This window comes from Bufo gargarizans, chromosome 6 (assembly GCF_014858855.1).
Source record: "Bufo gargarizans isolate SCDJY-AF-19 chromosome 6, ASM1485885v1, whole genome shotgun sequence".
In the NCBI taxonomy this organism is placed as follows: domain Eukaryota; kingdom Metazoa; phylum Chordata; class Amphibia; order Anura; family Bufonidae; genus Bufo; species Bufo gargarizans.
This window is the reverse complement of record NC_058085.1, coordinates 358,925,469-358,942,348: the sequence shown is the minus strand read 5'-3', so window position 1 is coordinate 358,942,348 and position 16,880 is coordinate 358,925,469. Positions and strand designations below refer to the sequence as shown.

The window sequence follows — 16,880 nt, the reverse complement described above, 5'->3', positions numbered from 1 at the left end:
ATTGGAGGAGTGCTGCAGTGATGTTTGACTTTCTAGAAGTTTCTCCCATCTGCACACAGGATCTTTGGCGCTCAGCCAGAGTGACCATTGGGTTCTTAGACACCTCTCTTACAAAGGCCCTTTTCCCCGCGATTACTTAATTTGGTGGGGTGGTTAACTCTAGGAAGAACCCTGGTTGTTTCAAACTTCTTCCATTTAAGAAGTATGGAGGCCAATGTGCTCTTGGAAACTTTCAGTCCAGCAAACATTGTTATACCCTTCTCCAGATCTGTGCCTCCACACAATCCTGACTCTGATCTCTACAGGCAGTTCATTCCTCCTCATGGTTTGGTTTTTGCTCTGATGTGCATTGGCAGCTGTGAGACTTCATATAGACAGGCCAAATCACGTCAGCTGAATTTACCACAGGTGGACTCTAATCAAGAGAAATGAGAGGACCAGAGCTAGATTTCAAGGATCATACTAATGGGTCTGAATATTTATGTCCAAGCGAAATTTTTGATTTTCCTTGTTAATACATTTGCCAAAAATGCTAAAATTCTTCCCCCCCCCCCCTCATAATGGGGTATTGAGTGCAAAATTATGGGGAAAATTCAAAATTTATTTTTTTCATTTTAGCACAAGGTGGCAACATAACAAAATGTGAAAAAAGTGAAAGGGTCTGAAGACTTTCCGAATGCATAGGTTTGAGGGAAAACAAATCTGTATGAAATCTCTGCTCTTTCAATGCTAAGAAGTTCATTGGGTAGTCCTACTCAGTGATTGACACCTGTATGTGAGCGTACACAGCTACCTGTCGAACACTGATTAGGACCTCCCACTGGACTCCTAAGCATAGGAAGACCAGAGATTTCAATGAATAAATTATAAGTTGTATTGACTCTTTTCCCAGAAACCTATATTTTAAGTCAGCTTCTCCTGCGCAATAAAATGCTGCTGGCAGATCGTTAATGTGATAGGTACCACAAATTTTATAGGCCTAGACCCAGGACAGACAAGGTTGACAGTGTAAGTTCCCATCTGTAGAGACCACTTATATCTACTGTATATATATGTGTATTATACACACTCTGTACTATAGCTTCATCACACTGAGATCTGCTCAGAAAGCTAATCTACATATTACTGCTTTATTCACAGGCAAAATGTATGATTATACAGACACCAGTACTATGTGTTAGCTTATAAGCATAGAAAAACCATGTATCCATGTGTGGTGATGATATAGCTTAGAGGTGAAGCTGTTGGTTTTAGGCTCATGCACACGACCCTATGTCCTCCGAGACATACGGTCCTTGAGCGGGTCATATGTCCCGGAGCGGTATACATCGTGCGCACAGCATTATTGGTTACCATGATACTGTGCGTATCAGGCCACCCTCGGGGCTATTGTCCCGCACTCATATGATCATACATTCTGCCTATGAATAAAGTAGTAATATGTAGATTAGCTTTCTGAGCAGATCCCAGTGTGATGAAGCTTTAGTACAGTGTGTATAATACACATATATACAGTAGATCTATATAAGCCAGGACAAAGCTCTGTCCTAAGCCTGATGTTTAGCCCTGTCAATCAAAGGTAGGGGGCGTGTGCAGAGCACAGGGGGTGTTACCGAGCAGTGCTCAGAATTTTCAGCCCCGCCTCTGAGTGCTCCAATTGCTCATTTGCATCTGAATAAAAACGCAGATTACTCTGCAGCTATTTATTGTACAGACAAAAGAAAGGTATAGTTTTTTAGTTCAGCATGATGGTTAATAGGGTTGATCCTGGTGACAGAGCCGCTTTAAAGTGATACACATGACATAGATGTGGACTCAATACTGTCCCTTCCAACTGTCATAAAAACATGCAGATTGGCCGACCATGCATCATTATTTAAACAGAGAGTGAGGAATAAGTTGCCGCGAGACACCGAGCTCTTATACATGCCTGATTTATCTTTCCCCTAAATACAGTTGGTCTGCCACAAATAAATATTAGGCCACATTCACAAGACCGTGGGACCGCAAACCGCTTATCCACAAAACATGGGCACCAGCCATGTGCACGCTGTATTGTGGTGCAGACCCATTGACTTCAATGGTTCAGCAATAGACAAGATGCGGCGAAAGATAGGACATGTACAGTCGTGGCCAAAAGTTTTGAGAATGACACAAATATTCGTTTTCACAAAGTTTGCTGCTAAACTGCTTTTAGATATTTTAATCGTTTCAGTTGTTTCTGTGATGTAGTGAAATATAATTATACGCACTTCATACGTTTCAAAGGCTTTTATCGACAATTACATGACATTTATGCAGAGTCAGTATTTGCAGTGTTGGCCCTTCTTTTTCAGGACCTCTGCAATTCGACTGGGCATGCTCTCAATCAACTTCTGGGCCAATTCCTGACTGATAGCAACCCATTCTTTCATAATCACTTCTTGGAGTTTGTCAGAAATAGGGGGTTTTTGTTTGTCCACCCGCCTCTTGAGGATTGACCACAAGTTATCAATGGGATTAAGATCTGGGGAGTTTCCAGGCCATGGACCCAAAATGTCAACGTTTTGGTCCCCGAGCCACTTAGTTATTACTTTTGCCTTATGGCACGGTGCTCCATCGTGCTGGAAAATGCATTGTTCTTCACCAAACTGTTGTTGGATTGTTGGAAGAAGTTGCTGTTGGAGGGTGTTTTGGTACCATTCTTTATTCATGGCTGTGTTTTTGGGCAAAATTGTGAGTGAGCCCACTCCCTTGGATGAGAAGCAACCCCACACATGAATGGTCTCAGGATGCTTTACTGTTGGCATGACACAGGACTGATGGTAGCGCTCACCTTTTCTTCTCCGGACAAGCCTTTTTCCTGATGCTCCAAACAATCGGAAAGAGGCTTCATCGAAGAATATGACTTTGCCCCAGTCCTCAGCAGTCCATTCACCATATTCTCTGCAGAAGATCAATCTGTCCCTGATGTTTTTTTGGGAGAGAAGTGGCTTCTTTGCTGCCCTTCTTGACACCAGGCCATCTTGCAAAAGTCTTCGCCTCACTGTGCGTGCAGATGCGCTCACACCTGCCTGCTGCCATTCCTGAGCAAGCTCTGCACTGGTGGCACTCCGATCCCGCAGCTGAATCCTCTTTAGGAGACAATCCTGGCGCTTGCTGGACTTTCTTGGACTCCCTGAAGCCTTCTTAACAAGAATTGAACCTCTTTCCTTGAAGTTCTTGATGATCCTATAAATTGTTGATTGAGGTGCAATCTTAGTAGCCACAATATCCTTGCCTGTGAAGCCATTTTTATGCAACGCAATGATGGCTGCACGCGTTTCTTTGCAGGTCACCATGGTTAACAATGGAAGAACAATGATTTCCAGCATCACCCTCCTTTTAACAGGTCAAGGTTGCCATTTTAACCCAATCAGCCTGACATAATGATCTCCAGCCTTGTGCTCGTCAACATTCTCACCTGAGTTAACAAGACGATTACTGAAATGATCTCAGCAGGTCCTTTAATGACAGCAATGAAATGCAGTGGAAAGGTTTATTTGGGATTAAGTTAATTTTCATGGCAAAGAAGGACTATGCAATTCATCTGATCACTCTTCATAACATTCTGGAGTATATGCAAATTGCTATTATAAAAACTTAAGCAGCAACTTTTCCAATTTCCAATATTTATGTAATTCTCAAAACTTTTGGCCACGAGTGTACTATCTTTCATAGAGCAGAGGCAAGGACCTGGAAGCACACAGAAACAAACTGAAGCACTTCTGTGTGGTTCCGGGCCAATACCTCCATGCCGCAAAGGATAGAACATGTCTTATCTTTCACCAGATCTTGAAGTCAATGGTTTCGCACCAGGATGCACGATGCACATGGCTGGTGCCTGTGTTTTGCAGATCCGCGGTTTGCATGTTCGATTGAATACACCCTTAAACCTGTGCAGATTCTGCAGAAATTGGTGAATTCAGATCTTTTCCTATATCGCAAAGGTGCTTATAGGGATTAGTTATTTTTGGCAGACCTCACTGACTTAAGAAACATTTGGCAGACCCCACTGACTTCATAAAAAATTGGCACACCCCACTGACTTTGTAAAAATTATAAATCTAACGTCAGAAGGGAATGATAGACCAACTGTTAACATGCGAGGAGATATTGAACGACTGACCTTTCTTCTGTCCGCAGGTAATGTTCTGCCCAAGATAAACAGTAACAGAGGCATCTGGCAGCCGCTTATCTGAGCGCACTATAGAGTTAACGTGCATTTTCGGCCAAGGTAAACAACCAAATTAATGGGGGAGTTGTCGTAATTGACTATAATTGTTGGTCAAAAGCAATTCCAGCCAACAATTATTTGATGTCAATGGCCAGCTTTAAGCAGCCAACCCCGCCAAAGAGGACCGACCATGGAAGCGGGACTCACAACAAACGAGTATTTTTGTGATTGAAGCAGGTTCAAAAATTTCTGTCTTCAAATTAGCAATCTACACTGATATACCTCATTTATTCCATACGAGACAGTATTTCACATACATATAACCACATCTCAAATAACACTAAACCATTTTTACTCTTTTTTTTTATATATTTCTTTTTTGTAAATCTAACTCACCCGGAAGGCACATTTGCAATTTGTCAACTACAGTGGCAATATTTCTCTGCTGTGTCCTGCACCGAATGGTCTCCTCTGTCTTAGCAATTACCTAGGGTATATAAAAAGAGAATCGGATCCAATTTGGTAAAAATAAAAAAATAAAAAAATTACCAAATTGAATGAGTCTGTTCATAAGATGTTTTCTCACCTCCTTCCCGGCTTCCTGAAATCTTCGGTTGGTATCAGTGACTTGGACCTTGAAGAAATAAGCAAATAGTGCCCCTAATGCAACTGCTCACCCTTGTAATCAGATCATGATTCATGAGAGACTTCGGACAAAAGCCGGCAAATTCAAATTAACTCTACAGTTTGAACTTGAACTTTCGATCACAAAGGGCTTTTGTTAACTTTAATTACTTATGACAGTTCGTACTAACAGATTCTGTGGCAAACTTCTCAAATTTACTTGGGATTTTTGAACTCTATTTGTTCCTGTGGGTCTGTCAAACAATTCAAATCATTGACCCAATTGGCCACTGGTCCCTTTTTGATAACCTCAATGAGGTCTATGCTCCATTCATTGTCCACATGGGACGGCGATGGCATTTTTCATGTAATTAAACATTCATACTTTGCTGAATGCAAACACTGGGTGGTTGATTCACATCAAAAGTGGAAAATCCACAAACCCCAGCAGGATTTCTATGCTGCAGGTGCAGGAAGAGCGCGACCTCATATTTTCCCACATATTGAGCTGGACTCATTAGGTCATCATAATAAGGAAGCGCATTCGGCTTGATTGAAAATCTCATTAATTTCGGAAACAAAGATGTTCAATGACCTCATTGATGCCGCGTTTTGTCCCCTGTTATCTGAATATCATTTATATAATGCTCTTCCTATCGTAGGCCCTGCCGAAATACGCTCCAACTGTCTGCTGTGCAGATTATTTTCTTTGCAGAAGTGTAAAGGGAGCTAAAAGGGTTGGTACTGTGTGACCTTTGCCTAAAATCCTGACACGTCTCCCGGAAGATGAAGCGTTAGCTCCCCCGAAGCTAAACACTAAGCACAATTACAAGCGGTATCCCACCACACATAATTGGAAATTCTAGCTCCATCCCGAGGGGTACGAGGGTAATTTGGCAGGGCTTGTTGGAAAGGAGTTAAAAGGGGAAACAAAAAAGTTTTTGGTCCCTGGCAGAAAAATCCACTAAGCGACGTCTGTGCGCTGCAACACAAAACCACTTTCGGCGACAGACGCAAGACTGTGACCTACTGATGTGCGGATGCCAACATACTGTCGAGACATTTTCTGACGCAGGTGCATGAATATACTAGAAGGGCTACGTGGTTCCAGCAATGCCAATAAGATAGCGAGCTAATGAGGATCAGAACATTAATGGCCGAAACGTATGAGAAGAAGACGTTTTATTTGGCCTTTATCAGGGCTGCTCATCTGGAGGCTTCAGAAAAACTGACCCAAAGATTTTGGGGGTCATTTATTATACTGAACTACTCCTAAATTAGGCGTATTTCAGGCGCAGACGGAGGCGCAACGGTTAGTTGCACTGCTATCTCCGACTTCGTCCCGCTCACAACAGATCTAAAATTATGGGCGTGAAGTAGGCGGGGAAGGGGATGGGCCGGCAGATTCATTCGCCATTTTCTACACCTGTTTTAGGCATAGAAAATTGTCTTATTGTAAAAAATGTCACCGCCAGTTCTATGAGAAGGTCTGGCAGACGTTCTTCTCTACCTCTTGCATGACGTTCTTTGTTTTGGTTTCACTTTGTCATCTCCTTTCCTTCTCCCAGCTGTCACCTATATACACTAATTGTCTCCCTTTATATTCCCTCCCATACTGCCTCACTTTGCGGTTTATACTACTTCCTGGGTGAGGTGTTCACTGCTGGAGGCTGCGGCTGCCGATTCCTCAGATAAGTCTTTTTCCTTTATTTGTGTTTCTTTGCTGGCTTGATTCTAAGTGACCCTGACTCCGTCCGTATTAAGTGCAGGGAGCCGGTGGTCGTGTCCCCTCACTATTATAGGGTTTTCAGGTGTCACACAGTATTAGGTACGTGGGCATGCAATCGTCTACCATAAAGACCTTTGCATGGGCATAGCAGTCAGGGAGAGCTCTAGGGGTTTTATAGGGCTCACCCATATGCTCCTTAGTTTGGGATCAAGCCAGTCGGATGTTTATTTACAAGTTTCAGCTTTCTGCAACACCATCCGTGACAAAAACAGCCCGGAAGCGGTCTTACAGTTAGAATGGACGGTGGATGCGCCAAAGTTATGGAGAGACTGGCACCTCTTCATAACTCCGGGGGATCCAGCACAGGGCCTTTATTAAGACCAGCGTCTAAAACTTCGGTCTTAATACATGTGCCCCACTATCTTTCTCTCGGTGAATGTCAGCAAAAGGTTCAGCTGCTGACAACATTTTTAAACATTTTTTTTTTTTTAGAGGGGGTACACAAATGGGCATTAAATGGTTAAAAGAAGTCTGTGCAGCCAGTAATATTGATGGCCTATCCTCAGGATAGGTCATCAATATCTGGTCGGTGGGGGTCTCACTCCCGGCACCCCTGCCGATCAGTTGTTTGAAGAGGAGGCGGCGCTCCATGCAAGCTCTATTTCCTCTTCAAGATTATACTGCCCGTTGTCTCTGAAGTCTTGGCTGCGCAGTGTAATTACAATAACTCGCCCCATTCAATTGAATTGGACGAGCACTTGTACCTGCAAACGTGACAGTGCGCAATATTATCTTGAAGAGGAAGTAGCGCTCTTACGAGTGCCTCCTTCTCTTCAAACAGCTGATCGGCGGGGGTGCCGGGTGTTGGATCCCCACCAATCAGATATTGATGACCTATCCTGAGGATAGGCCATCAATATTAATGGCTGCACAACTGTTTTAAGATTGCGAGTACCAATAATTCCCATCACACAACTTCCAGAGCTCCCGTTTACTTTGCTTAGCATCCGACTGAAGAGGACTTAAGCATCATTCACCTCACTGATCCTCCGTCCTAGCAGGAAGTGTTGAGCAGGGTAGACTGGAGCAGTTAGAAAAGCAGTGGATCAGTAAGGTGAGTACTGTTTATTATATTTTATTTTTTAACCCTTTCTATTTTTTTTTTTTTTTTTATATATTTATCCCTAGAAAACCCCTTTACGAATGTGAAAAACAAATTCGAGTTTTAGCTATGAATTTAGGGTGTGTGAAACAGGGAATTTTCTCCTTCTTTAAAAAAAATCTAAATAGCTTGAAAATTCTGTGTAGCTTAATTATTTTATATATTAATATTTTTCTAGCGGTCAGCTTTCCATTTTTCTGAAATAAGGCTCTAAATCACCCACATAGGAGTACAGTATATGTATGATAGAATTTCGGCTGTCTACAGCCACCTCTGGGGAGAGTTTGAACTCCACAATAATAAGCTTTTAAGCCCCCCCTAGTGGTGGCTGCGTGCAGCCAGAATTTTATAAATTCAAGGAAACCTCTCACCTCTCCTGACATGTCCGTTTCGGTAAATACTCATATTTTACAGGATATAACAATTCTGGAGAATCTTTTCTTATGACTCTGTATATGCCATTCCCCCCGATATTTACTATGAATAAACTGACAAATGGGTGTTACCAGTTGGCGGCATGTCCCTGCACATCCTATCTCACAGTGTCACAGTGTATAGGGGGACACCCCTTTGGCTAAAGGAATGGTAACACCCTGTTGTGAAGTCACAAATTCTTTGCAGGAATAACAGAGGAACGACAGAATGCAGAGTTACTGAAAAAGAGGTTTATATAAAATTTACTACAACGAAAATGCAAGTATTTACAGCACTAAAACACACATGTCAGGAGGACTGAGAGGTCATCCTTAAGTACGGTATATGTCTATAAAGGACATTCTGCTCTTCGTACGAGAAAAACGGCTTCGACCAGTATAACCATAAATTAAAATGCTAATCAGCACAGATCAGAAAACAGCAGGGTGTTAAGACCGGAACATTTACTTGTCCCCGCCATTTCTTACTGTTCATTCAGACCTGAAATAGCAATAGTTGTCCGAAAACGGAATGCATATCCTATACCAGAGGTCAGCTTGGAGCAGCTTACACTAAGTCCTACAGGATTTACTAGCAATAAACTGACACGCAAACAGTTTAATTAGTACAATTCTTAGTTACCACCAATCAACAATGTAACAGATATTCTGCATCCTGATATGGAGGACTGAAGCTGGACTAATACATTTCAGTCAGGCACTTCCAAATGTCACCACTAGATGGCAGTCAATCCTACTTAAAGAATAGACCAGCGTTCTCACACCTGGTCCTCAAGAACATCCAACAGGTCAAGTATTCTCAGGACATATACCTGATCGGCAGGGGTACGACACCCGCACTCCCACAATCAGCTATTTCAGGGCAGCTCTGTGTAGTGGACAGAGCTGGTTACTGCAATGCTGCCCCCATACACTTCAATAGGGGCTGGGCTGCAGTAACCGGCTCCGTCCACTACACAACGCACAGGGCCGTGCAGTTCCAACTCCAGAGCTACAGTAGATCAGCTGGTCGGTGGTGGTGAGAGGTCTCAGACCCCTACCAGATACTGATGGCCCATCAGTCCCATAGACTCTGAATGGAGCAGCAGCATGCATGCTCAACCGCAGCTCCACGGAGACCCCTTCACTGTGCATGTGCAGGGAGTAGGAGCGGTGGGCACAGGGTCCCTGTTCTTGGGATCAGACACTTATGGCCAATCCTGTGAATAGCTGGTAAATGTTCATTCTGAGAAAACCCCTTTAATGACTGTGCACACAGCTCTTTAAAGGGGCTGTCTGGCCTAAGAGCCAACAACCCCTATGGTTCTAACCTGTGCCCCGTAAAACAAAAACAAATAAAAACACTAGTCTACGGCACTGCCCCGTTTAAGGCCTCTGCAGGACCAGGAAGTGGCTTGGACCCATGACCGCTGTTGACTGCAGCCAATCGCAGTGTTTAGCAGCCACAAGTGGCATGATGTCCAAACAGATGGGACGCTGAGGTGGGCAGAGCTTAGGACTATTGGTGTTGTCACCTCCTAGGCCAAAGAAACCCTTTCATTTCTCTGTCCGATCATAGGGAACTATGAAGCCATACAGTACTGGCTGCACAGTCCTCTCTATCCCCTCACAGCTGTCATCTCTATGATCAATGCAGGGAGCAAACAGGGAGCCAACCATCAATGTCTGGCCTCCAATGCTGGAGTGAGTAATCTCTGTATCCCAGGTATACAGCACCCTCACCAGGGGTATTACAATTGACCATTTGACTGTCCTAGACCACTAGGGATCCTAACATTAACACTTCACTGCCCTAGAAGCCTTACATTAACCTTTTGCTACCCTAGGCTACCATATATACTCAAATTAACCCTCTCCACTGCCCTAGACCACCAAATATAGTGATATTAACCTATTCACTGTCCCAAACCACCGGTATTATTGACATTAAAGGGGAATTCCCATCACATACAATGGGGAAATATTGTTAGGATATGCCCCCACTGTCTGATTGTCTACAACAAGAACGGAGCGGGGACAGCTGTGGCTGGAGGACCCCGGATTTCCCGGTGTCCGTCCGCCACCAAGCGCTGCTCCCATAGAAGTGAATAGAAGCGCACCACGCACGCGCAGCCCCTGCTCCCATTCATTTCTATGGGGCAGACAGAAATAGCTGAGCCAGCGCCCCCATTGTCTGATAGGTGCGGGTCCCACCTCTGGGACCCGCACCTACAACAAGAGCAGAGCGGGGACAGCTGTGGCTGGAGGACCCCGGATTGCTCCCTGCTGCTCCTATAAAAGTGCTCCCATTCATTTCTATAGGGCAGATGGAAATTTTTGGCGGCCCCACAGAAATGAATGGAGGGCAGCTGCTCATGCGCAGTGCGCCCTCCGTTCATATCCCCGCTCCGTTCTCATTGTAGGTGCGGGTCCCAGAGGTGGGTCCCGCATCTATCAGACAATGGTGGCATATCCTAGCGATATACCCCCATTGTCTGTGATGGGAATACCCCTTTAATCTGTTTACTGTCATAGAGCACCAGAAAGACTATTAACCCACTCACTCGCCTACACCACCCTAAATGCAGACAATAACCTCCACTGCGCTAGGCAGACAAAGACGTTGTTTAATACTAGGCCTGGGTGCTTATGAGGTCCTGTATATCTGGCTGCCTTATAGCCATTTACTAAGGTGCTGTAGGTATGATAGTCTTTGGGTGCGGTTCTGTATTGCCCGGCTAAGAGGGAACAGGTGCCAAACTACTCCACTCACTAGCTACAAAGGAGGGAACGCTGATCACAGGTCGTGGACGAAGTGGTCGCAAAAGTATATAACATGATGAATATCACGTGACCACCATACTTTTACGTCAGTCGGTTGTGGTAGCAGCGGGTATCCACAAATAAGGACAGGATAGGACACTAATAATACTGGTTGCACTGGTTTACATCAATTGCTATTATAACCAGGAGCCTGAAGACCATGGAAAGAACTGAAATGAAATCAGTTGGACTCCTTACCTTTAGCTTTTCAGCATCAGCCCTGACTTTTAAGAGCTCGTTTATGGCATCTACAAAGCCTTGATGGTGGAAATTGCACATTTTTTCAATTTCCCGGTCATGATTTCGAATCCGGGTGTCAAGCTTTTCCATGAACCTTTGGTGAGCATTTGGCTGGTCATCGTACACAGAGCTGTGGAGACACAAGAAGGTTCATGGTTATCACTTGAACAGGCAGTGTGGGATGCTGAGAAAATGATGAAATGATGCCCCCTACTGTAAATTATAAGACGCTTGTGACCATATAAAAACGTCAGGCTAAAGGCTGGGTACCAGAACTCCGAGACGATTCCTGATATTCCTAATACTGTGTAGGAGGGGTACATAATACACCCCCCGGCTACTGCAGAAGAGAAGGATCCCTGGCCACTATTTATTAGGGGACTGATAGGATACAGCTTTATCTTTTCCAGTTAGGAAGGTCCGTGCCAGATGCATTTCTATGCTCTGCGAAAGCTGGGGCGCATGACTGTACAGGACACACTACAGCTGCTAAAGAACCTCTTCTTAGGCCTTTTCCACACGAGTGATATGGATTGTGTCAGGATCTGTTAAAGGATTCGTCTTACTTCAGCAAATGTAGATAAAGTTAAAGAGACTTTGGGGGAATATCGCTAGGATATGTGTATTGTCTGATAGGTGCAGGTCCCAGCGGTATATCAAGAACGGACCCCCGAAAGTGTTGGAGGGCGCACTGTGCATGCGGGGCTCCGTTCTTGATATAGGTGCGGGTCCTAGCAGTAGGATATGCCCCCATTATCTGGGATGAGACAACCCCTTTTATACAAGACGCTTACTAATGTATTGTGATTGTCCAGATTGCCTCCTTCGCTGGCTGGATTTATTTTCCATCACATTATACACTGCTCGTGTCCATGGTTATGACCTTCCTGCAATCCATCAGTGGTGGCCGTGCTTACACTATAGGAACAAGCGCTGGCCTCTCTGGGGCTGGAATCGTGGGAGTGCTCATAGGCTAGTGCTTTTTTCTGTAGTGCACAAGCGCAGCCACCACTGCTGGATTGTAGGGTGGTCCTAACTATGGAAACGAGCAGTGTATAACGCGATGGAAAAATGAATCCAGCCAGCAAAGGAAGCAATATGGACAATTACTTGTCCATCCAGATTACATGTGTTTTTCATGCGCAAGAAAAATAAAACTCAACATTTCCAGCAACCATCCATGAAAAACACATTGCATTTGGAGGTCTTCTGTTTTTTTCATGCAGGTCCCATTCACTTCTATGGGGCCGGGGCTGCGAGGAAATACGCACAATACAGAAGATGCTGTGATTTTTCCTGAACACAAAGAGGATCAGTGAAAAACAACGCTAGTGCGCACAGACCCACTGAAATCAATGCGTCAGGATTCAGTCTGGATGCTGCCCGATCGCTTCAAGCATCGCATGTCTCGTTCTTGTGAAAGAGGACTTTCTGGGAGGAAGCACATGTCAGGCTACTTCCACACCAGCGCTTTCCCTTTCCGCTATTGGGATCAGTCATAGGATCTCAATAGCGGTGGAAAACGCTTCAGTTTCATCCCCATTCATTGTCAATGGGGACAAGACTGAACTTAAGGGGAACGGAGTGCACCAGAATGCATTCCGTTCCGTTTCATTGCGTTCCCATGACGCACACAAGAGCGCAGCAAGCAGCGTTTTTGAGTGCGTCCTGGGATGCGGAGCAAGACGGATCCGTCATGACTCACAATGAAAGTCAATGGTGACGGATCCGTTTTCTCTGACACAAAAGAAAACGGATCCGTCCCCTATTGACTTACAATGGAGTTAATGACGGATCCATCTTGGCTATGTTAAAGATAATACAACTGGATACGTTCAGAACGGATGGAGCCGGGTGTATTATCATGACGGAAGTGTTTTTGCTTATCCATGACGGATCCAGTAAAAACGTAGATGTGAAAGTAGGTTAAGTCAACCAGATCCGTGACAGGCAGCTTTTGCAGGATGAGATAAGCAGCGCCTACGTAGAGCCACCCATCCCAGACCCTCAACAATTATTTACAGACATCATGGGAAAACGGCATGGACATTATACAGCTGTCAATATGAGATATAAACTGTGAGGGGTGGGATACGCTCCGCCCTACAGATGCGCTCAGATTTAAGGTTGTGTCCACCTTTGCAACAAATTCTTCTATTGCTCCAAAGAATTTGCAATAAAAAAAAAAAAGATTAAACTTTGTTAAAAGCTAACCAAATGTAGAGTTAGAAGTAGGAGACAGATGGAAGGCTGATCAGACTGCACATGGTTTGTTTGTAGTCTGTAACCAAGGAGACACATACAGCCAGGTCCATAAATATTGGGACATCGACACAATAGTAACATTTTTGGCTCTATACACCACCACAATGGATTTGAAATAAAACGAACAAGATGTGCTTTACCTGCAGACTGTCAGCTTTCATTTGAGGGTATTTACATCCAAATCAGGTGAACGGTGTAGGAATTACAACAGTTTGCATATGTACCTCCCACTTGTTAAGGGACCAAAAGAAATAGGACAGAATAATAATCATAAATCAAACTTTCACTTTTTAATACTTGGTTGTAAATCCTTTGCAGTCAATTACAGCCTGAAGTCTGGAACGCATAGACATCACCAGACGCTGGTTTCATCCCTGGTGATGCTCTGCCAGGCCTCTACTGCAACTGTCTTCAGTTCCTGCTTGTTCTTGGGGCATTTTCCCTTCAGTTTTGTCTTCAGCAAGTGAAATGCATTCTCAATCGGATTCAGGTCCGGTAATTGACTTGGCCATTGCATAACATTCCACTTCTTTCCCTTAAAAAACTCTTTGGTTGCTTTTGCAGTATGCTCTGGGTCATTGTCCATCTGCACTGTGAAGCGCCGTCCAATGAGTTCTGAAGCATTTGGCTGAATATGAGCAGATAATATTGCCCGAAACACTTCAGAATTCATCCTGCTGCTTTTGTCAGCAGTCACATCATCAATAAATACAAGAGAACCAGTTCCATTGGCAGCCATACATGCCCACGCCATGACACTACCACCACCATGCTTCACTGATGAGGTGGTATGCTTAGGATCATGAGCAGTTCCTTTCCTTCTCCATACTCTTCTCTTCCCTTCACTCGGGTACAAGTTGATCTTGGTCTCATCTGTCCATAGGATGTTGTTCCAGAATCGTGAAGGCTTTTCTAGATGTCAATTGGCAAACTCTAATCTGGCCTTCCCGTTTTTGAGGCTCACCAATGGTTTACATCTTGTGGTGAACCCTCTGTATTCACTCTGGTAAAGTCTTCTCTTGATTGTTGACTTTGACACACATACACCTACCTCCTGGAGAGTGTTCTTGATCTGGCCTACTGTTGTGAAGGGTGTTTTCTTCACCAGGGAAAGAGTTATTCGGTCACCCACCACAGTTGTTTTCTGTGATCTTCTGGGTCTTTTGGTGTTGCTGAGCTCACCGGTGCGTTCCTCTTTTTTAAGAATGTTCCAAACAGTTGTTTTGGCCACGCCTGATGTTTTTGCCATCTCTGTGATGGGTTTGTTTTGTTTTTTCAGCCTAATGATGGCTTGCTTCACTGATAGTGACAGCTCTTTGGATCTCATCTTGAGAGTTGACAGCAACAGATTCCAAATGCAAATAGCGCACTTGAAATGAACTCTGGACCTTTTATCTGCTCATTGTAATTGGGATAATGAGGGAATAATGTAATATACAAAGTCCCTTTTAGAGACCCTCGGGATATTAATGTATTCCTACTGCAGTGGTCAATAAGACCTAGAATCCCTTTAGGGGTCTCTAACTAATGTTAAAAATAATATCTTTATTAGTTTATGTTTAAAAAGGTTTGCACCTCACACAAATTAGGAGAATTTTTTTTTTTAAAAAAATCAGTGTGTGGTGACAAGTGAGCCGATTCCTCTTGTGGTATCTACCACAGTCACTTTATTATTCATAGGTCTCCACGGACAGCATAGGGGTGAATTGTTCAACACTACTCCCATTGAACAATTCACCCCTATGCTGTCCGTGGAGACCTATGAATAATAAAGTGACTGTGGTAGATACCACAAGAGGAATCGGCTCACTTGTCACCACACACTGATTTTTAAAAAAAACATTTTTTTCTCCTAATTTGTGTGAGGTGCAAACCTTTTTAAACATAAACTAATAAAGATATTATTTTTAACATTAGTTAGAGACCCTTAACAACTTAAGGACCACAGGTTTATACCCCCCTAGTGACCAGGCCCTTTTTTACAAATCGGCACTCCACAACTTTAGCGGTTTATTGCTCGGTCATGCAACTTACCACCCAAATGAATTTTACCTCCTTTTCTTCTCACTAATAGAGCTTTCATTTGGTGGTATTTCATTGCCGCTGACATTTTTACTTTTTTTGTTATTAATCGAAATTTAACGATTTTTTTGCAAAAAAATGACATTTTTCACTTTCAGCTGTAAAATTTTGCAAAAAAAACGACATCCATATATACATTTTTCGCCAAATTTATTGTTCTACATGTCTTTGATTAAAAAAAAATGTTTGGGCAAAAAAAAAAAATGGTTTGGGTAAAAGTTATAGCATTTGCAAACTATGGTACAAAAATGTGAATTTCCGCTTTTTGAAACAGCTCTGACTTTCTGAGCACCTGTCATGATTCCTGAGGTTCTACAATGCCCAAACAGTAGAAAACCCCCACAAATGACCCCATTTCGGAAAGTAGACACCCTAAGGTATTCGCTGATGGGCATAGTGAGTTCATAGAACTTTTTATTTTTTGTCACAAGTTAGCGGAAAATGATGATGATTTTTTTTTTTTTTTTCTTACAAAGTCTCATATTCCACTAACTTGCGACAAAAAATAAAAAATTCTAAAAACTTGCCATGCCCCTCACGGAATACCTTGGGGTGTCTTCTTTCCAAAATGGGGTCACTTGTGGTGTAGTTATACTGCCCTGGCAATTTAGGGGCCCAAATGTGTGAGAAGAACTTTGCAATCAAAATGTGTAAAAAATGACCGGTGAAATCCAAAAGGTCACACTTTGGAATATGTGCCCCTTTGCCCACCTTGGCAGCAAAAAAGTGTGACACATTAGGTATCGCCGTACTCAGGAGAAGTTGGGGAATGTGTTTTGGGGTGTCATTTTACATATACCCATGCTGGGTGAGAAAAATATCTTGGTCAAATGCCAACTTTGTATAAAAAAATGGGAAAAGTTGTCTTTTGCCAAGATATTTCTCTCACCCAGCATGGGTATATGTAAAATGACACCCCAAAACACATTCCCCAACTTCTCCTGAGTACGGCGATACCAGATGTGTCACACTTTTTTGCTGCCAAGGTGGGCAAAGGGGCACATATTCCAAAGTGCACCTTTCAGATTTTGCAGGCCATTTTTTACACATTTTGATTGCAAGGTACTTCTCACACATTTGGGCCCCTAAATTGCCAGGGCAGTATAACTACCCCACAAGTGACCCCATTTTGGAAAGAAGACACCCCAAGGTATTCCGTGAGGGGCATGGCGAGTTCCTAGAATTTTTTCTTTTTTGTCACAAGTTAGCGGAAAATGATGATTTTTTTTTTTTTATCTTTTTTCCTTACAAAGTCTCATATTCCACTAACTTGCGACAAAAAATAAAAAATTCTAGGAACTCGCCATGCCCCTCACGGAATACCTTGGGGTGTCTTCTTTCCAAAAT

General features: G+C 43.4%; 1 protein-coding gene across 2 annotated transcripts in view; it reads right to left on the bottom strand.

Annotated features, from left to right (window-relative positions):
- Window positions 1-16,880, bottom strand: part of EXOC6 (exocyst complex component 6) — a 265,734-nt gene that overhangs the window by 179,820 nt on the left and 69,034 nt on the right. For both annotated transcript variants that reach the window (XM_044297928.1, XM_044297929.1), the window contains exons 2-4: window positions 11,145-11,316; window positions 4,782-4,829; window positions 4,592-4,682 (exon numbers count right to left, since the gene is read on the bottom strand). In XM_044297928.1, the coding sequence (XP_044153863.1) occupies window positions 4,592-4,682; window positions 4,782-4,829; window positions 11,145-11,316 (311 nt within the window). The remainder of the gene's footprint in view (window positions 1-4,591; window positions 4,683-4,781; window positions 4,830-11,144; window positions 11,317-16,880) is intronic.